The sequence below is a fragment of the Lampris incognitus genome, chromosome 8, assembly GCF_029633865.1.
Source record: "Lampris incognitus isolate fLamInc1 chromosome 8, fLamInc1.hap2, whole genome shotgun sequence".
NCBI classification, from domain to species: Eukaryota; Metazoa; Chordata; class Actinopteri; order Lampriformes; family Lampridae; genus Lampris; species Lampris incognitus.
Genome location: NC_079218.1, coordinates 14,734,463 through 14,755,944, shown reverse-complemented (window position 1 = coordinate 14,755,944; position 21,482 = coordinate 14,734,463). Strand labels below are relative to the sequence as shown.

The 21,482-nt window shown below is 45.9% G+C and overlaps 1 protein-coding gene across 1 annotated transcript in view; it reads right to left on the bottom strand.

Moving 5' to 3' along the window:
- Positions 1 to 21,482, bottom strand: part of LOC130117297 (roundabout homolog 1-like) — a 130,440-nt gene that overhangs the window by 2,274 nt on the left and 106,684 nt on the right. Inside the window, exons 9-27 of the mRNA XM_056285506.1 lie at positions 16,737 to 16,942; positions 16,568 to 16,649; positions 16,259 to 16,427; positions 15,758 to 15,924; positions 15,462 to 15,583; positions 14,026 to 14,260; positions 11,246 to 11,367; positions 10,842 to 11,013; positions 9,659 to 9,856; positions 8,395 to 8,421; positions 7,491 to 7,533; positions 7,114 to 7,268; positions 6,582 to 6,938; positions 6,368 to 6,484; positions 6,116 to 6,263; positions 2,587 to 2,826; positions 1,549 to 1,988; positions 743 to 883; positions 386 to 607 (exon numbers count right to left, since the gene is read on the bottom strand). Coding sequence (XP_056141481.1) covers positions 386 to 607; positions 743 to 883; positions 1,549 to 1,988; positions 2,587 to 2,826; positions 6,116 to 6,263; positions 6,368 to 6,484; positions 6,582 to 6,938; positions 7,114 to 7,268; positions 7,491 to 7,533; positions 8,395 to 8,421; positions 9,659 to 9,856; positions 10,842 to 11,013; positions 11,246 to 11,367; positions 14,026 to 14,260; positions 15,462 to 15,583; positions 15,758 to 15,924; positions 16,259 to 16,427; positions 16,568 to 16,649; positions 16,737 to 16,942 — 3,363 coding nt within the window. The remainder of the gene's footprint in view (positions 1 to 385; positions 608 to 742; positions 884 to 1,548; positions 1,989 to 2,586; positions 2,827 to 6,115; positions 6,264 to 6,367; positions 6,485 to 6,581; positions 6,939 to 7,113; positions 7,269 to 7,490; positions 7,534 to 8,394; positions 8,422 to 9,658; positions 9,857 to 10,841; positions 11,014 to 11,245; positions 11,368 to 14,025; positions 14,261 to 15,461; positions 15,584 to 15,757; positions 15,925 to 16,258; positions 16,428 to 16,567; positions 16,650 to 16,736; positions 16,943 to 21,482) is intronic.

Below are 21,482 nucleotides of genomic sequence, written 5' to 3'. Positions count from 1 at the left end.
TTTTTCCATTTTTTCTGATTTTAGAACAGCTCCCCCTAGTTTAGCTTCTCACAGCCAATCATGTTTTCCTGATACTCATGATGTCATCACGAGTATCAGCAAAACAGCCAATCAGATCAAATCAAATCATTATAATATCAAACCCCTCCCACTCTTACTGCTAACCCCTGCATGGTCTTCTCACTCAAAGGTCAATAAATTAATATTAATGAAGACTAGACCACACAGTTCTTGAAACAAGTGACTACAATAAATATATTAAAAAAACCACAATAGTTATTTACAAATGAACATTCAGATCTGAAAAGTCAAATCTGATTATTGATTTTGGTCTGACTTTAAGTATTTTTTGGGAGACCAGAAAGCTGAGGGTGTGACTCAGTACCAGAGTACTGCTGATTCTTGCCGCTCCCTTTCTCTCCTTGTGAAGCTTTGTGCTTTTCCTGGCTCTCTCTTAGCTCAAAAGAGGTCTCCCTGGTCCTGTGAGGCCCTGCACCACCTCGTGGTCCCCTGGCCTCCGCAGAGCCCATCCTTGGTAGTGTGGCCCCCCTTGCCTTGTAGTCATCGTAATACTTCTGGCTAGGGAAATTCAGAGGCATGCAAGAGTCTGGGGGCAGAGAAGAGCAAGGAGATAGCATTGTAAGACTTGCTCCCTAGGACAGGCGTGTACAGATAAGGGAGTGAGTACTGTGAGAGCTGTGCAGCTATCCGTCCTCACTCCTGTCCTCTATCAGTGTCTCACCATCATTGAACTCATCTCTGGGTCGCTGGCCCTGATGACCGGACTGGTGTTGTTTGTGTCTCTTGGGCCTTTTTTGTGTTACTGCTGGACTCATGTTGCTGTCTGTCGACATGGGGCTGCTGGGTCGCTGGTGCCGCCGCCCTTAAAGTACAATAACGCACGTTTACTGCAAAGGTGAAATGCTTAGATGATATAAAACGTACCATGCATAGAAAATCAAATGCAACTATCCATACAAAATATACATTATATTGTCTAATAATTAATATCTAATAAATGTATTAATGAGGTGTAGCAACAAGTAAGTGATTTAGCATAGTGCAACACATGATCAAAATGTTCCTTGTGAGTTATTACTGTTTTAAAAACACGGGTGTGTTAGAACTCAGAAAGGCAATGCAAAATTATCCCAGTTTTTCAAAGCTATTTTCACCAATCTCCTTCTCGCAGCAAGGCAACATCCTGTAACCCATAACTGCCATTTTACAAATGGCAGATTTGACCCAGTTCTTTCATAAAAGGCAAGACTGGGTCAGCTGTTGATATATGCATAACAGGATCAATAAGTCATGTTTTTTCCAGGCTATGTCACGAAACTGTTTGAATACACAATAACTACACTCTTCTCAGAAACTGTTATGGCGTTGCTATACCCATAAGAGTATGTGTACTTGTATCATGTTAATATAACTAATTACAAATACAGAAGTAATTACTGAAAAAGTACACAACAACAATTTCGTTTGTCTTGAAACGCGCTCGGAAGTACTGAAACCAGTTCGGCTCTGGCTTGAGACACTTCTCACCTGAGTCCTCTGGGTACCTGCACATGCCCAGGCCTACGTTATCCCCTAAAGAAGCCACCGCCTGGTTGAAATCGGTGTCGGTAAAAAAGGATCCCTCTGAGGTGCTGACTACACTGGACCTGCCAGACGAAATGTTGTCCTCAGAGGCGGAGCCCCAGCTGTTGATCATTGAGCCGGTGACCGATCTGTCCAGGTCCCCGGTGCTGGAGGCCGGGGTCTGCATTAACCCGTGGGCAAAGATCCTGTGCAGAGAAGGGTGAACGAGCTGCTGCTGGTTCTCCTGGTGCTGGTGACTCTGGACCAGCTCCGCATCTGTTTCTCCCCCTGCCTCTTCCTCCTCCTCCTCCTGTCTGTCAATATCCATGCACAGGGGTGTCAAAATGTAGGTGTGCATTGGGGAAAGAGGGGAGATGGGCGGGTGGTTATTTGTTGTGTGGGAAGTGAATTACAAACTAAGACTAATCTGTGCACTCCTACAACAGCCGGATTTTCGGAGTTTAATGCTTGCTGTTGCTGGTGGCTATACTGCAAAATGTAAAACGATTAAAGCTGAAATCCAGGATTTTCCTCCATTAATAAACAGTTACTGTATCCATCTGGACCACGGGCTCAGGCTATGTAATATGAACTGGCATCTTTGCCATGGTTGGAGACATTCTCTTTATACCGCTGTTAAAACAGTGAAGACTAGTGCAGCGGCAAACCCGTTCCTTCTCGAGCAGGCAAAAGGACTGACGTAATGACGATGTGGCGACGCCGCTGCCAGACAGGTAACCTAGATAACCTGCCGGTTCTACAATCAATATCCAAACACAATCAAGTTCCTCTATATTTTGATGTAGTTTGTAATACACTAGCCTGCCTGTGTTAGCTTTGGGCCGAGGATGCTGTTTTTGCAGGGATCTGCTGTGTTCTGCTGAGCTGATGGCACGCGAGCAACAATAGCTGCTACACCTTCTTTGTTGCCCTCGCTGCCGGAGGAAGGGACCAATCGGGGGAAATCACGGATTTCAGCTTTAAACCGGGCGTGAGGCTGATTACCTGTGATGCTCTGTTTCATTGCGTTGGCCTCCCTGCAGTGATGGGGTGAGTGCGGCTGCAGACTGGTGACTGTAGGACACTTCAGCAGTGGATGAAGACGGTCCTCGAACTGGGGGAGTAGGACAACTGCCTCTCGTCTCCTCTGTCCCCCTCTCTTCTTCCTCCTCCTCCACACCATCTTGATGAAAGTACATCCTTGAGGACAGCATCAGGCACTGGACACCTGGGTCTAAACTGCTAGGAGAGAAGCAAGTGTCATGAGGATCTGGCTGTAGGAAACGGGGGTAAATTGGTGGCAAATCCTAAAAACCCTCAGGTTTCCCCAAAGCATATGCACTCTACTGCATTGTCAATTTAGTTCAATTTGTGTCAGTATAAATCATGAAAGCATTAGATACTTGACTGCATTTATATATAAGATTAGATTGATAATGACTGTAAAAAGTGAAAAAAAAAATAAAGTGGCTGAGGTCGAAGCATTTAGAGCTCAGTTAGTCCTGCAGTAAAAAGTGATGAATTTTTCATCTGCTAATGAAAATACTTCTTCAAACCTGGGCAGAAAAAAGTTAATGGTCCTTAATGACTTTAAAAAAACAGATTTGTTTTAATCTAATCAGGAGGAATTTGTGGCCATGTTTGATTGCCATGGCCCACAGTGGGTCAACTGTGGATATGCAAATCTAGCAGTCACACATTTTATCCATCACCCCTGAGTGGTCTTTACAGGAAATATGTTTACTTTGGTCAATGGTGCATGTTTTGTTGGCAGTTTTTGAATAATAATAATAATAATGATAATAATTAATAATGATAATAAATGATAATAATACTAAATAATAATAATAATACTAAATAATACATAACAATAATAAATAATAATACTAACAATAATAATAAGAGTCTTATGTTTTGATATGGTTTACTAATTGCAATTCATCTTGGTCTTTCAGTTAGCGTTTCCTCGTGGACCACCTAAACTAACTGTAAAGTCAGTTTAAGCGGTTGTTGTGCTGAGCTGAATGTAGAGAAAATGTAAAAAGGACATGCAAAGACATGGCTTTTGAAAACATTATACATGTGATGTGGGTCTTCAAAATGTAATTTATTCAAATTCAAATGTCTTTATTTTGAATATGCAAAATAAAAAAATAAAAAAATGACCAAGCATTAAAAAAACCAAAACAACAAATGATAAAAATTAAACCAGAAGAATTCAACAAGAATTCCTAACAGAGAATCCAGCACATACTATTATATGTTTAAAAAGGAGCAGGAGGAAGTTACTGCTTATAACTTCCTGCCCCCTCTCTAATGCTCAATTAATAGACCTAAATAATAAACTTGTTTTTTTACACATCAGAGTATGTCATTCTCAATATCTTTCCCAGGACGACTCAATAAAAAATAAAAACAACCAAAACAACCAAAACAAAAAAACCCAAAGAAAACAATTACAATGATTTCCAAGAAACGACAATAACAGCATCCGACATGGGTGTCACGGTCACGAGAGGAGCAAAACCTCCTCCTCATCCTGTACCTCTTTAAAAACAATTTTTGTACCTCTCTTTGAATTGATTTAAACTTGTGCTTTCCTTGAGTTCTTCATCTAAACCAACCCACAAAATTACCCCACATGTTGAAATACACATACTTTTGCGAGTGGTACGAACACAGTGTTTATTAAAATTCAATTTCCTCTCGTGCAGTCTTAAAGTCTACCAGGTCCATGAACTTCAGAGCCCATGAATTTAAAAACAGTTTGTTGGTTGGTTCCCAATAGCTTACATTGTTTGCTAGCCTTATTGCTCTTTTTTTGTAGTGGCTCTTTTTTGTAGGTTGCTTTTGTAGGCGTTCCTCCATACCTCTACACTGTGATTCACATATGGCAATACAAGTGACTATGACATAGTGACTTACAGACATAGTGCATTTACAGTTTCATGGCAAATTTGGCTACTTAACCATCCATCCATCCACTAGCCGAACCACTTATCCTGCTCTCAGGGTCACGAGGATGCTGGAGCCTATCCCAGCAGTCATTGAGTGGCAGGCGGGGAGACACCCTAGACAGGGCGCCAGGCCATCGCAGGGCGGGCAGACAAACACAAACACAAACACACACACACACACACACACACACACACACACACACACACACACACACACACACACACACACACACACACCTAGGGACAATTTAGTACGGCCGATTCACCTGACCTACACGTGTTTGGACTGTGGGAGGAAACCGGAGCCCCCGCAGGAAACCCACACAGACACGGGGAGAACATGCAAACTCCACACAGAGGACGACCCGGGACGACTCCCAAGGTTGGACTAACCCGGGGGCTCGAACCCAGGACCTTCTTGCTGTGAGGTGACCGCGCAAACCACTGTGCCACTATGCCTGCTACCTAACTATCAGTCTATAATTTGTAATTCATCGATCGTTACAGTGACTTTTTCATCAATTTTGGCTCAGACTGCCCGTAATATATTTCGGTGGAAGCACAACTTTGTTTTTCTTTTTTGACCTTGGGATGCTGCTTCAACCTCACTTCACATCTTTCACTAGCTGTATAAGTGTGTGTGTGTGTGCAGTGATTAAAGTGGGCCAGAGCTACCCGGATCCCGACACCGGCACTTCCCCTCCTCCCCCAAGTCAACCGGAGCTGGGATCCAGCACTCTGTAGACAGGAGTAATTTCAACCTTTTTGTCACAGTAAAATTTAAAACAAAATACATGATGCAGCCAATTCACAAGCATTACAAAATAAATTGCAAATAAAGTCGTTCTTCTATTTTTATACTACTTTACTTTTTCTAAAAGTTTGAATGATATCGCGTCCTCACGTGACCCGCACCTGCCTGCTGTCTGGCTTCACCAGACTTGACATCAAAAGAGACTGGCTTCACACTCACGGGTCAGGGTCAGTTCACCGCACCAGGCAGACAAGACTCGAGAGAGCGTCAACCTGCTACCTGCACTATTATCTTGGATTGGGGGGCATAAAGAGTGAGTATCTTCAGTGTATTTCCAATAGTTTTGTCTAGCTCTGCTGTGGTTTTCATTCAAGCAACTAACGTTAGCGAACGTAACGTTAGCTAGCTAGCTAACTAGCTATCTTCCACCCGGTAACATTGCTAGCTAGTTGCTGACGTTGCTGGCTAGTTGTTTGAATGCTGCTAGGCAAGCTAACTATCGGTAGCGTCCGGTAACGTTACCGGACGCTAGTTATGTTAGCTAGTTATGTTTGTCCAACCTTAGCTCTGGCCATGCAATATTTTCATTCAAATAACTCAAATTGAACATGTAGCCAGTGATTTATTGAGCATGTAGTGTGTGTGTGTGTGCATGTGCTCGTAGGGTTAATTTCCTGATTTGAGACGCAGTATTGAGGCCGACTATCACTCCCGCACTTTTGCCCACCTCTCTAATACAGAGATCCCCCACTTACCATATCCCACTTTAACCCCTGTGTGTGTGTGTATGTGTGTGTGTATGTGTGTCTTCCCCCCTCACCTTTTCTTCTCCATAGGTAAAGTATACTCAGCACAGTTCCAGTTTGATGGGCCACTGGCATGAGGAGGGGGCAGTGGTTCTCCCCAGTTTACTGCGTTCTGTCTGGACATTTTGGGAGGCCTTGATCCTTTCTTATAATTTTGACTCCCTAGAGAGGCAAAAAGTTGACAAAAAGAGAATCGACAGAGATCATGATTCATTCTCAAATGTTGTCACATTACAGTACCCCTGCACAGTGAAGGTCATCTGTACCTGTGGTGCTATTGCTGCCCCTGTCTGAGCTGTGGTAAGAGTCTCCCGCACTTTGCTCATGGGCCTGGTTGTAGGGGAGAGTGTTTTGGATTATCCCTTCACCTCCTTGAAGATGATCTGAAGACAGAGAGAAAATAATGCCACAATGAAATCACGGAGGGATTGTTTTCATACAGAAAGTGAAAACTAAATAACCTTTCAAAATGCACTGAACCTTTACTGAGTTTGTTTTGGTCCATTATGTTGTACTGCATCTGTGTCGTCATATCCAGTGACAGCTGAGGTGGATTGGGGGGCTGTTTCCAGCAAGGCATGTTCAGTGACTCTGCCATAGCCCCGCCACTGGCGGCCTTGTTTTTGATATTAGACTGAATGAGCTGGGTGGTGGCGTATGGGATGGGTTCATATGTATTCTCCAGTACTCCTCCTGGATCCTCGTGACAAAGGTTAGGGTTGTTGAACGTCTTTATGTCATTGGAGATGTTCACGTCGCTGTAAATGGCTGTGTCAGACCCCAGCGGGCCTCCCGCCTTGTTCTCCAGATGGTTCCCGTAGTTGGCTATACAGTCGGCTGAGGGGGACACGAGCGGAAACATCACGTTAGCACAGTAGGAACACGGCCTCGCATCAACCTCCAGTTAACAAAGACCGCTGGAGGACGTTTCACATAGATTAAAGCTCAGGGCCATCTGTCAATCTCACGGACCACAAACTGAACAAAAACACTGGGTAAGGCCGATACTGACCCGGTCGGCTGTATGTGGTCATGTTGCTGTCACTGGTGCCATTGCCGTTATTACAGCAGTTGATGCTGCAGTCTTTGTGGTTTGCACAGGCATTGGGCCAGTTGTCAGCCATCCACAGCTGATTTAAAGGACCACCCATACCAAGCAGTCCAGGTCTGAAACAAGAGGAGTCAAAAGAGCCATTAAACCAAATAAACAAACAAATAAATAAATAAAAAGAAAGAAATAAAAAATTATTGTTTTCGTGCAAGTGGACCGCATGTGAGTGTGGGTGGATGTCTGAAGGTCCCCTTTGTGAAAATAGGCGTAGCACTCCCCCTGCTGTTCAAAGAGCGTTGGTGCATCCCTTGCTACATAGGATCAAACATGGCACTCACCTGCCACTACCACTGCAAACAGACTCTCCTCTCTGATAGGCTACTACAGACAGAGAGACAGGAACATGGTGAGACGAAGACATCTGGTGGGTTAACAGTTAAACAATTACACGACAACTTGAAACTGCTCATGATGCTCCTTCTTTCACTGTTGCTAGGCAGACCGAACGGCCAGCAGCTGCCTTGTCAATACACCTGTTTGTGAATACATATGACATGCTCCACTGAAGTGAATCTGCCAGAGAATCTTCATCAGTACCACTGGCACATAAATTAAGACCCTAACCAACAGATCTTAAGAAGTATGTGCTCACCAACACAAAATATATCCTCGTTCTCTTCTTCATGTCGCTCTTACTCGTAGAAAACACACACACCCATTCACTATCACTGTCTCACTGTTTCACTTCATTCTCTGCGTTAAGGATTTTAAGTAAAGCGTTTAATCAATTTAACTTCTTCTAGAGCCCATTATTTTCATTTGTGCATTTTACTTATCTTTTGTTCATATTTCCATCCATCCATCCATCCATCCATCCATCCATCCATCCATCCATCCACTTTGCAAACCGCTTATCCTGCTCTCAGGGTCGTGGGGATGCTGCAGCCTATCCCAGCAGTCACTGGGCGGCAGGCGGCGAGACACGACCCCTTAACTTTACACCACTCTTGCATTTTTAGTTGGGCAAACAAACTACAAACCTGAGCCTGCTGACATCAGAACGTAACACCTCCTCATTGTGAGCATGTATGTTCGAACCTACCATGGCCAAATAACTGCTCCACCATACATGGCTACCCCCCCCCCTCACAAGCTCCCATAACATTTCTATGACATCACTAACAGCTAACGTTGACACGGTCGTTCACACAAATCTGAATTTAGCAGAATATTGGAACGTACCTGCAGGTGTAAAGGTGAATGATGGCACTGTAGGGACACAAGGACAGACAACAAAGGGACAGGGTGGAGAAATCAGTGTTAATATGAGAGGCACTTGGCTCATTCCATGCATCAGTCTGCATGTGTCATTTGCATTATATGTACTACACTCCAGAGGAGATCGGCTCATCCAAGGTCAAAAGCTGACCTCAGTGAAAAAAATAAAAATGAGGACCCCTGACGGTAGTCCGTCAGTACTCCAGTGGTTCTGATGCGTACTAACATTTATGACGCCACATGCTGGGTAGTCTGCCCTACCACATCTGTTTCCTCTGACACGTGTCCAGGTGACAAGTAGAGGAGGATGACAGAGAACCAGAGGAGGAAAGAAAAAAAGATAACGGCGATATGGGGGCAGATGCGGCAGGGGCAGCTTGACAGGCCTGTGTTTCTGCATACCCCGTTGAGCCGAGGACATGGCACTCTACAAACCAGCCACTAAATGTCAGACTTCAAAACGCCAGCGTAATCTCGGCTGTGTATGCCGTTTTATCATCGCTTGCTTTTTCTGTCTGCGAGTCGCAAGGTTTCCTCGTTTGAAGTGTCGTGTTTATCGGCCTCCGTGGACGTCATCTCGGCACAGCCGAGGTGATGAAGGAACATCAAGGTGCTGCGGCACAGCACCGCCATGTTGCCTTCAGACTCCATCGTCATGACCTTTACACGCAGCCACACATCTACACACACATCATTCACCCGCTGATTCTTGTCATTGGGATACGATCTTCTGTTCTCTGCATCAAATGTCGTTTTTTGTCAAAAAACAACAAAAAACAAAACAGCAAGTTTGCTTTTCTGACATTTAAGGGCACATTTTGTGCAAGATCCACCGATCACTCAAACTCTGTGTCGGTCAGTACGTGCATAAAACTGCAGTGTGCTTGAGAGCAAGTTAAAATACAGGAAAAGACAGCTTGAGTCTGTGTGTGTGTCTGTCCGTGTGTGTGTCTGTGTGCGTGTCTGTGCAAAGAGACTACATGCAAACTTTGGATGAAGTGCAGGAAAAGTGCATGTTTACATGTGTCTGTGTAGGTGTTTGTGTATGTGTATTATATGTATAAATGGTTTGTGTGTGTGTGTGTGTGTGTGTCTGTGTATGTGTGTGTCTGTGTATGTGTGTGGTTGGGGTAAGGGACATCAGGTTGGACCCCGGCTGGAGTCCCAAAACAGGCAGGACAGCCACTGACTCTTCCCCTATATGCAGATGAGCCGTGCTCAAACACACCTTTGCGGATCCCGGTGTAGCTGCTGCTGAGCCCGAGCCTCTTCTTGCGGTGGCGGTAGAGCCACACGCTGAAGATCATGAGGACCACCCAGCAGGTGGCGCCAATGCCAGCGATAAAGGCTGGCTGCTTCACCACGTCGGAGATCTGGGACAAAGTGTCTCTTTCCCCACTGCTGCCCATTATCTGCCCTGCAGAATCTAAGCAAGAGAAGCAAAACAAGGGAGACATAGGATGTCAAGGGTATGAGCTGGACAGTGACAAAGACAATTTTAACACTACAGGAACTTCTAAACACACGGGGCACATTCAAGAGGCCAAAGTGGTGATATATATATATGAAAAAATTTCTGATCCAGGAAAAATCATGTGGAATAATCATATATCAAAATCATATTTTTGTTTATATATATATATATATATATATATATGCATCATAACAAAAATACAGATGATGCAGTCAAAAGGGAGAACTAAACAACACATCGCAGCACTGCTGTTTCAGCCACTTTTTATTTTTTTAGCCTAATTTCCCTTCAGGGATGAATAAAGTATTCAGATTCAGGTTCAGATTTTAAGATTGGGAACTATGAAAACGGATCTCGAAAAAATGATGAGTCTTTTGATGGATGCAAATTTGAAGTTAAATCTTTAAATCTGAAATCCAGGATTGTTCTCCATTATCAAATTGTTTTATTATCCGTACAGAACACGGAGTCCATTTACACGACACCGACTACCACCGTTACCATTATTGGGGATGGTCTCCATGTGCTGTTGACATTTTTAAACAGGGGGCTAATTCTGGTGCAGCAGAAAACATGCTCCTCGTCAAACAGGGTAAAAAGGTTGAGAGGTGATGACGACGTGGCGATGCTTCTATCCGAAAAATAATCTACCAACTCTTCAGTTAACATTACAGAGGAACAGTGTTCCCATGTACTAGTTCAATGCAGTTTATAACATGTTAGACTGCCTGGGTTAGCTTTGGTCCAGTATGGCATTTTTGCAGGGGTGGGTATTGTTAGTGCTGCGCTGCTGCTGGCACAAAGGCTACAACGGCTGCTACACCTTCTCTGATGCTCTCGCTGCCAGAGGGAGGAACACATCAGAGAAATCACAGATTGCCGCTTTAGGGAGAATACCAGCACGGGGAGGGTGTTTTTCCCTGGGATGAAATCTCACCAAGTTGAAAGAAAGTGACATCACTCTTGACTCCGGGTCCAGCGCTGTTGCTAGCAGCAACCTCAACGCTGTAGCGGATCCCTGGTGCTAGACTTGGGATGAGAACTGAGAAGGTGGATCCGTCCACAGATTGGTTGAAATGGTATCGACTCTCATTGCCAAGGCACCAGATCTGTCAAAAGACGGGTGGGGTGCCAAGGGACGACAGGGATTGTCACAGGAAGCGATCCAACTACACCAGAGACCCAGCAACAGCTAATAAAAATACAATTTAAATTTCAAAATATGATTTTATGTTAATATATAACTCTCTGGGGCGTGGGAACACATGATTCAGGCATGAGCTCCGGAGACAGTAGATGCTCGAAACTGCGTGTCTCATTTTTCCACCCCACCCCGCTTACCTTGTACTCCTGAACCACGGCGTTCTGCTCCTCCTCTGGAGGAGGTTTCCAGGCAACCACGATGGCAGTCCCATTGGCATCACTCTTTGTCACGGTAACACCCTGGGGGGCTCGACTGGGAGCTGAGACAATGGAGGAGACAGACAGACATGCGGACAAGCACAAAGACACCCAGTCTAAATGGAGGCTCCGCGAATCCCAGGTATGCTCAGCATCCCGCCCGACAGCTTTCCACAAAACATGAAAGGACGACCACTGGATGCTGTATTCACACCAACAATGAGAGGAATCTGACATCTTTAGCGGGTGCAGGAGGGCTACAAATTTCAGCCCTGGAATGCATGCATGGCTATGGGATTTGTTCACAGCGAGTCCCTGGAATTATTATTTTTTCTTCCATACAACAAAATAAACTCAAGTTTCCCCAAGAACTTATCTATTAGTGGGCCGGGGGGTGATGAGGTGCAAGTATGTTGTCAACCAAGGGGGGATATCACTGAAATGTTCGCCTGGCTCACTTCCTTTACCCTCCATTTCGTCATCATACCTCCGCTACAGTTAAACTTTCCACAACCTTCTCTTGCACCACAGTTGCAAGAACGTCCGTTTCACCGCGGTGATTATGTTCTTTAAAAAGGACGCAGTATAAAAATACGATTAGTCCCGTCCTGCGACGAGTCACAGGCGTGTAAAGCAATCTTTAGGGAAAGTGAATACCGCATGTGAAACATGTCCTGTCGTAGCCTCCGTGTTATCGGCCCTGTGAACACCAAAATACCAGGCCCTGTGGGACGTGTGCAGTCAGCAGAGCTGCAGCTCTCCTGCTGGGCTTTATTATGAGGCGAAGCTGCATTTTGGGGCAAAATAGTAAACGACCACAGAGCTGTGGATGGTTCTTTTGAAAACCTGTAATTCTCTGGTACAGTGAAATTGACCCTCCTCCCCCCCTTTTTTTTCTCCCCAGTTGTACTTGGCCAATTACCCTATTTTCCGAGCCGTCCTGGTCACTGCTCCACCTCCTCTGCCGATCCGGGGAGGGCTGCAGACTACCACGTGCCTCCTCCGATACATGTGGAGTCGCCAGCCGCTTCTTTTCACCCGACAGTGAGGAGTTTCACCAGGGGGAGGTAGCGCGTGGGAGGATCACACTCTTCCCCCCAGTCCCCCCCCCGAACAGGCGCCCCGAGCGACCAGAGGAGGCGCTAGTGCAGCGATCAGGACACGTACCCACATCCGGCTTCCCACCTGCAGACACAGATGCTCAACCAAGCCGGAGGTGACACGGGGATTCGAACTGGCGATCCCCATGTTGGTAGGCAAGGGAATAGACCACTAAGCTACCCAGACACCTAAATTGACCTTTTTTGAACGTTCTGTGCTGGAACCAGCTCCAGTGTGGAAAATGATTGTGAAGTGATGCTGATATGGCGGTGCTTCTGTCAGACAATCCACATAGCTGTTAAACAGTGTTGCGATTCAATCTGGCGAAGTTTGTAATACATTACCGGTATTAGCTTTGGTACAAGGATCCCATTTTTACAAGGGTGGAGAAAGTTTATTGCTGAGCAGACAGCGCTTGAGCAACAATGGCTGCTACACCTTGTACGTTGTCCAAGAAAATCAGTTGCGGTAGGTCATTTTCCCACTACCTCCCACGTCAAAACTATATCAGAATCTACTGGAATATTGATTGCCTATCCAACGGGACTGGCACATCGTCATCATGTCAAATGGATAGAAATATTACTCATAAGTGGCATCCCTGTGGACATCAGCGGACACTTTGCATAGAAGAATGACTGCATTTCTCATAAGGATCATGTCTGTTAGCAAAGACCTACATTCCCCCTCTGGTAGCTCAAGCATTTGTTCTGAAGGGAGGAGTGAGGGATGGAGAGGTGTTTTGGAGGAACAGTTATTCGGAAGATATATCACGATGAGGCTATGACCATTTATGTATGTTATATATCTTCTGTCTCTAGCTACGCACCCTGTCTGCAGGGAGTAAATCAGATTTTGCGGGGAATCCGATCCAGGAAAAATCATGTGGAATAATCATATATTGGAACTGTATCTTCTCGCTGATCGTCTTGTTTGATTAGAGGTGTCAACCAGAGACACTGAAATGAAACGGAGTCCGATAAATAATCAGTAAAACCCCCTTGGAGCAGCTTTGAAGAAAAGTTGACTAACCACATTTCGGTTATTTCATTTTAACTTTAATGAAGCTGTACGCCCCCCCCCCCAACACACACACACACATCTCACCCAAAAAAGCAAAGCCCCGGGGGCATTCGGGTAGCGTAGCGGTTTATTTTGTTGCCTACCAACGCGGGGTTCACCAGTTCGAATCTCCGTGTTACATCTGGCTTGGTCGGGTGTCCCTACAGACACAATTGGCTTTGTCTGCGGGTGGGAAGCTGGATGTGGGTAATTGTCCACGTCGCTGCACTAGCGCCTCCTCTGGCCAGTCGGGGCGCATGTTTGGGGGGGGGGACTGGAGGGAATAGCGTGATCCTCCCATGCCCTACGTCCCCCCCTGACGAAACTCCTCACTGTCAGGTGAAGAGAAGCGGCTGGCGACTCCACATGTATCCCTGGCGTATCAGAGGAGGCATGTGGTAGTCTGCAGCCCTCCCTGGATCGGCAGAGGGGGGGGTGGGGCAGTGACTGGGATGGCTTGGAAGAGTGGGGTAATTGGCCGGATACAATTGGGGAGAAAAAGGGTGGAAAGAAACCACCCAAGAGAGAAAAAACAGTGAAAAACTGAACTCTCTCACCTTCATCGAGCGTCCTGGTCACTTTCACCTCACTGTCAGCTCCCTGGAACTCATCGAAGAAGGGACACACTTTGAACTCGTAGGTCGAACCCTTCTTCAGCTGAGTGACCATCACGCCGTCCTCTCCCGCCGTGTGCACCTCCAGGACGCTCCACTGCCCCGCCGGCTGACCGTGCTCAGCAGATGCCCTGTACATCACCTTATAGCCCTGGATATACGGAGATGGCCGCTCTACCTTTTGGAGATATGGACAAATACACCGGAGTCACGACACTGTGACAGCATCATCACGCGCCTGCCATGAAACGCCCGGAAATGAGCAACCGGGGTTGAATCTAATATTCCTGTACACTACACAAGTACAAAGAGCCAAGTTAAATGTTGATAGGTGCTGAATGAGTTAAATCGCCATGTAATAAGAAGGTTATAGCATGTCCTATAGCATGTCCTATTCAGCTTGAATGTATGAGAGTCAATATCCCCAGAAGGTCTGTTAGGGCCACGTTGAGCCTCCCCTCTCTTCACCGAGGAAGATGTAATCTGAATCTAATGTCTCAGATCTCCGCAGGATGAGGTCAAACCACAGTATGAGGTCATCCCTTCCAGTTCCCTGCGAGGTTGGTGCTGGTTAGAGCCCTGCTAGCAGAGCAGTTCTGACTGACTGGAGTCTCTCAATTCTTTCTCAGCATGCCTTTACAGAACATTAAAATTTACTTTAAGAATAATAAGGAAAACCAACCTTTATATGCATAGTACTTTTTGAATACACCCGGAAGCCTCTTTCCAACAGAAATAAAAAAAAGAAAGAAAAACAATAAAGAAGGAATCAAAAGTAATGAAAAAAAATGAAAGTAAGCTATAAGAGCAGAACATAGAGTTTTAGCACTCTAATTAAAAAAAAAACTCATTGTGGCAGCAGACGGTTTTCATCATGGTAAATGTCTGTCATTATATATGTATATATAGAGCTACACAGTTATATATACCCATCCATCCATTAACTGAACCGCTTATCTTGCTCTCAGGGTCGTGGGGCTGCTGGAGCATATTCCAGCATCGGCCAATTCACCTGTCCTATATGTCTTTGGACTGTGGGAGGGAACCAGAGCCCCCGGAGGAAACCCATGCAGACACGGGGAGAACATGCAAACTCCACACAGAGGACGACCCGGGACGACCCACCAAGGTTGGACTACCCCGGGGCTCGAACCCAGGACCTTCTTGCTGTGAGGCGACTGCGTTAACCACTGCGCCACCATACCGCCCTTATATATATATATATATATATATATATATAAATGTGTAGAATAATTACATTTCATGTCTTAGCATGGTGTGATTTGCGAGGCGTAATCAGAATCCCATTTTGATTTTGTCCACAATCAACGGGTGTATTGTGTTTTGTTTTGCTGACACAGACGGGGAGCGCTTCTTACCATCCACTGTATCCTGACAGCAGAGGAGGAGAGGACCGCGGGCGTGTGCAGGTGGATCACCACATCTCCGAGTTCCCTCTGGATCTGACGGTGGTCTACTCCCTGGATGGTGGGAGGTGTATCTATCGGTAGAGGATTACAGGGTGAAGACAGAACAACAAGGGTGATTTACTTATTTTATACTGGAAATGGTAGACGAATTGATATGAATATGGAGTGCTCGCCAGTCATTGAGTCAGTGTCTGTGAAATATATATGGTTAAGCCTGCAAAACCACATAACAAGACCACACTGACCGAGTGTTCTGACGGCATCAGAGATTGAGCTGGGGTCACTCAGGCCATAAGCATTTGCAGCCCGGACCAGAAACAGGTAGATGGTCCCAGGCTTCAGGTTCTTCACAACAGAAGTCTGTGTCTTCACATGGCTAGCTAAAGTCACCCAACTGCTCCCTGACGCATGACTGGGGAGGGCAGAAAGGCATGGTGAAGAACTGGAACATGGACGATTTACAAGGCTGCAATGCTTGAAATAAAATAGACACTGAAACACAAACATAACCAGACAATCTCACAGGTGCCCCTCTCCTCTCAGCTGCATCCTTGCATATCCAACGGACCATTAAGGGTGCTAACGATATTATTTCTGACCCCTTCTCATCAAGCTAATCACCTATTTCCGTTGCTGCCCTCAGGAGGGCACGACAGGTCGCTATCCACCAGAATGTCCTGTTTCAGAATCAGCTTCTTACACACATATATATACAATACATATGGATCTTTTATCGCTTGTCTTACCTGAAAGCCTCAATAAGGTAGGAGGTAGGTGTTGCCCCAGTGTTCGGACTGGATTTCCAGGAGAGAGCGACGGAGGTGCGGCCGATGTCAGTGACCTCAGGTTTAGATGGTGCACTGGGGAACAGTTTGGGGTCTGCAGGATGACTTGCCTGAACAATTACACCAAACTCTGCCAAAAGTGATATCAGAGTGTGTTATAAAACTCCATGGGGGCTTTTGTCATGAACTGTAAAGACGCCATGAGAAACTTTGCATTTATACTTATGATACAATTAAAAAAGTTTCTCAAAGTGTGCACAGGTCACCTACCCTCCACTTGTAAATATGCTGTCCAGGTAGCCTCTCCGCTGGGACTTGAGGCGACACAAGTGTAAAATCCTGTATCGCCGAGCTTAGAAGAAGAGATACAAGGGTTTAAATTCAGATGGTTAACCTTAGTGGGATGATTACTGTGAAGTCGTTTTGCTTTGTCCCCTACCTTGGTGTAGTGAATCTCCAGTGACCCTGTGTCTACCAGTGAAATACGAGAGTCCACTGGAGACACTGGCACGCTGTCTTTTTTCCAGTGAACTGCGGGAGTTGGGGTGCCGACCGCTTGGCATGGCAGCACCACTGTGCTGTCCACAGGTACTGTCTGATTGTTTGGACCTTGTCTGATCACAGGAGGAGGGTGGTCTGACACCACTGCTAAACAGAAGGCATCAATCAGAGAAACAGGACCGTCGAAAAACAATGATTTGACATTCTCTTCACAGAAACCTCAAACATGTAAGATGAAATCTAAAGGTCATTAAAGGGGAAAGGGGGGGGGCAGAGACAAAATACAACCCAACTAAATGAAAGACAGATAAGATGTGAGAGATATTGAGGAGAAAATTGGTAAAGAGGCCAGTAGCTTTAACTGGATACGGGAGTAGTGGGGGAAATAGAAATCAACTCTTCCCCTACAGCCTAGAGCAACCAAAGCAATCATGCATTGGGCAATAGGTACCGGAGACGGAGGCCCTAATCACAACAGCAAAGTCCAACTAATACCAAATAGAAAAACTCATTTAGATAGTAGTGCTCTCTCACTCTCCCACTTCACAACATTGTGTGAAGTGGGAGATACATGTGTGTGTGTGAGAGAGAGAGAGAGAGAGAGAGAGAGAGAGAGAGAGAGAGAGAGAGAGAGAGAGAGAGAGAGAGAGAGAGAGAGAGAGAGAGAGAGACTGCTGATGGGCTTGGATAGGGGAGGAGGGCTTTCCAAAACCAAAGAGAAAAAAAAATGGATGGAAACGCCTTGAAAAATGCCGGGGGTAATGCAGGCACGCTATTTCCATACAAATTTGCCACTCTAACTGGGAGGGAGAAGGTGAGTGGCGGTGCGGGTGGGCAGAATTTGGGGGAGGGGAAAATAGAGTGAAATCAGACATGTAGAGAATAGGAAGAAGGTGAGCTTGCTAAAGACCAACCCAGCCACTGAGGATGCACAAGCCAGTGCATTCTTAGTGCTGGTCCCAAGCCCGGATAAATGGGGAGGGTTGTGTCAGGAAGGTCATCCGGGTAAAATCTTTGCCAAATCATATATGCGGATTATAAGTCAGATTTTCATACCGGATTGGTCGAGGCCCAGGTTACCAACAACTGACACCGGTACTGTTGGGCAGCAGCGTGCCGGTGGAAACTATGCTACTATTGGGCGAAGGAGAAGGAGAGGGGGAAGGCATGTCCAGAGGCAGCGGGGGAGGAGGAAGGGAAGGAGTGTGGAGGTGAGAGTCGGAAACTTGAATGTTGGCTCTATGACTGGTAAAGGGAGCGTTTAAGAGACCAGGTGGAAGGGCAGTAAGGCCAGGAGCATCGGAGGTGTGTTCCAACTCTTCTACCATGGAGAGAATGGGAGGAGAAATGGGGTAGGGGTAATGCTGATGGAAGAGTATGTCAAGAGTATGAAGTAGGAGTGTGAAGCTGGAAATCGAAGGTGTATTGATGAATGTTATCAGATCATATGCCCCGCAAGTTGGGTGTGAGATGAAAGAGAAAGAAAAATTCTGCAGTTAGTTGGATGAAGTGGTGGAGAGCGTAGTGATTGGAGCGGACTTCAATGGGCATGTTGGTGAATGAAACAGAGGTGAGGAGGAGGTGATGGGCAGGTATTATAATAATAATAATGATAATACATTCTATCTGTGGGCACCTTTCAGAGCACTCAAGGACACCTTACAGAACAAGCAGCACTGTATCAGACAGCATAAAATCAAAACAAAGCAGGGTAGACAATAAAAAGTTAACGCAACAGATAAGTATAAAATCATCATCTGCACAAAATTCAATGAAGCGTGGATCAGACTGAATATGCCGGTTTGAAAAGGTACGTTTTGAGATGGGATTTGAAGGTTGAAAGAGAGGCAGTATTGCAAATGTCTTGTGGGAGAGAGTTTTATAGGCGGGGGGCAGAATGACTGAAGGCTCCAGACCCCATGGTAGTCAAGCGGGCCAATGGTTTAGTGAGTTGGAGAGCAGAAGAGGAGAGTGCGGGAGGGTGTGTGGATATGAAGGAGTTCAGAAAGATATGAAGGAGCTAGGTTAATAAGGGCCTTAAAGGTGAGGAGCAGGATCTTGAAGTCAATATGGTATTTAACAGGGAGCCAGTGGAGTTGCAGAAGAACAGGAGTGATATGATCTATGGAAGGAGTTCTGGTAATGATACGGGCAGCTGAATTCTGAACCAATTGAAGCTTATGAAGACACTTGAGGGGAAGACCAAAAAGGATAGAATTGCAGTAGTCAATACCGGATGTAACTAGGGTATGGTGTCAAGGAGAAAAATGTGGAAGGACAGATGGTGGTGGATTTTGCGAAAAGGATGGAAAAGGCTGTGGTGAATACATATTTCAAGAAGAGGGAGGAACACAGGGTGACGTACAAGGTTGGAGGAAAGTGCACACAGGTGGACTATAACTTATGTAGAGGGTGCAATCTGAAAGGGATTGGAGACTGCAAGATGGTGACAGGGGAGAATGTAGCTAGGCAGCATTGGATGGTGGTCTGTAAAATGACTTTGGAGACCAAGAAGAGAAAGAGAGTGAAGGCAGAGCCAAGGATCAAATGGTGGAAGTTGAAGAAGGAAGACTGTTGTGTGGAGTTCAGGGAGGAGTTAAGACAGGCACTGGGTGGTAGTGAAGAGTTACCAGAGGCTGGGCAACCACTGCAGATATAGTGAAGGAGACAGCTAGGAAGGTACTTGGTGTGTCATCAGGAGAGAGGAAGGAAGACAAGGAGACTTGGTGGAGGAATTACAGGAAAGTATACAGAGGAAGAGGTTGGCAAAGGAGAAGTGGGATAGTCAGAGAGATGAAGAAAGTAGACAGGAGTACAAGGAGATGGGGCATAAAGTAAAGGGAGAGGTGGCAAAGGCAAAGGAAAAGGCGTATGATGAGTTGTATGAGAGGTTGAACAGGAAGGAGAAAATGACTTGTGCCGACTGGCTAGACAGAGGGACCAAGCTGGAAAGGATGCGCAGCAGGTTAGGGAGATCAAGGATAGATATGTAAATGTGCTAACAAGTGAGGAGAGTGTAATGAGAAGGTGGAAGGAGTACTTTGAGGGGCTGATGAATGAAGAAAATGAGAGAGAGAGAGAGAGAGAGAGAGAGAGAGAGAGAGAGAGAGAGAGAGAGAGAGAGAGAGAGAGAGAGAGAGAGAGAGAGAGAGAGAGAGAGAGAGAGAGAGAGAGAGAGAAGGTTGGATGATGTTGGGATAGTGAATCGGGAAGTGCGGTGGATTAGCAAGGAGGAAGTGAGGGCAGCTATGAAGAGGATGAAGAGTGGAAAGGCAGTTGGTCCTGATGACATACCTGTGGAGAGGTATGAGAGATGGCAGTGGAGTTTTTACTAGATTGTTTAACACAATCTTGGAAAGTGAGAGGATGTCTGAGGAGTGAAGAAGAAGCATACTGGTACCGATTTTCAAGAATAAGGATGATGTGCAGAACTGTAGCAACTACAGAGGTATAAAGTTGATCAGCCACAGCATGAAGGTATGGGAAAGAGTAATAGAAGCTAGGTTAAGAGGAGAGGTGATGATCAGAGAGCAGCAGTATGGTTTCATGCCACGAAAGAGCACCACAGATGCGATGTTTGCTTTGACAATGTTGATTGAGAAGTATAGAGAAGGCCAGAAGGAGTTACATTGTGTCTTTGTGGATTTAGAGAAAGCATATGACAGGGTGCCGAGAGAGGAGGTGTGGTATTGTATGAGGAAGTCAGGAGTTGCAGAGAAGTATGTAGGAGTGGTGCAGGATATGTATGAGGGAAGCGTGACAGTAGCGAGGTGTGCGGGTGGAATGACAGATGGGTTCAAGGTGGAGGCGGGATTACATCAAGGATCGGCTCTGAGCCCTTTCTTGTTTGCAATGGTGATGGACAGGTTGATGGATGAGATCAGGCAGGAGTCTCTATGGACTACGATGTTTGCAGACGATATTGTGATCTGTAGCGAGAGTAGGGTGCAGGTTGAGGAGAGCTGGAGAGGTGGAGGTATGCACTGGAGAGAAGAGGAATGAAAGTCAGTAGGAGCAAGACAGAATATATATGCATGAATGAGAGGGAGGACAGTGGAATGGTGAGGATGCAAGGAGTAGAGGTGACGAAAGCATATGAGTTTAAATACTTGGGGTCAACTGTCCAAAGTCACAGGGAGTGCAAGAGAGAGGTGAAGAAGACAGTGCAGGCAGGGTGGACTGGGTGGAGAAGAGTGTCAGGAGTAATTTGTGACAGAAGGGTACCAGCAAGAGTTAAAGGGAAGGTTTACAAGATGGTTGTGAGACAAGCTATGTTATATGGTTTGGAAACAGTGGCACTGATGAAAAGACAGGAGGCGGAGCTGGAGGTGGCAGAGTTGAAGATGCTAAGATTTTCGTTGGGAGTGATGAAGAAGGACAGGATTAGGAATGATTATATCAGAGGGACTGCTCAGGTTGGATGGTTTGGAGACAAACCAAAAGAGACAAGATTGAGATGGCTTGGACATGTGTGGAGGAGAGATGCTGGGTATATTGGGAGAAGGATGCTGAATATGGAACTGCCATGGAAGAGGGAAAGAGGAAGGCCAAAGAGGAGGTTTATGGATGTGGTGAGGGAGGGCATGCAGGTGGCTGGTGTGACAGAGAAAGATGCAGAGGACAGGAAGAGGTGGAAATGGATGATCCGCTGTGGCGACCCCTAACGGGAGCAGCCAAAAGTAGT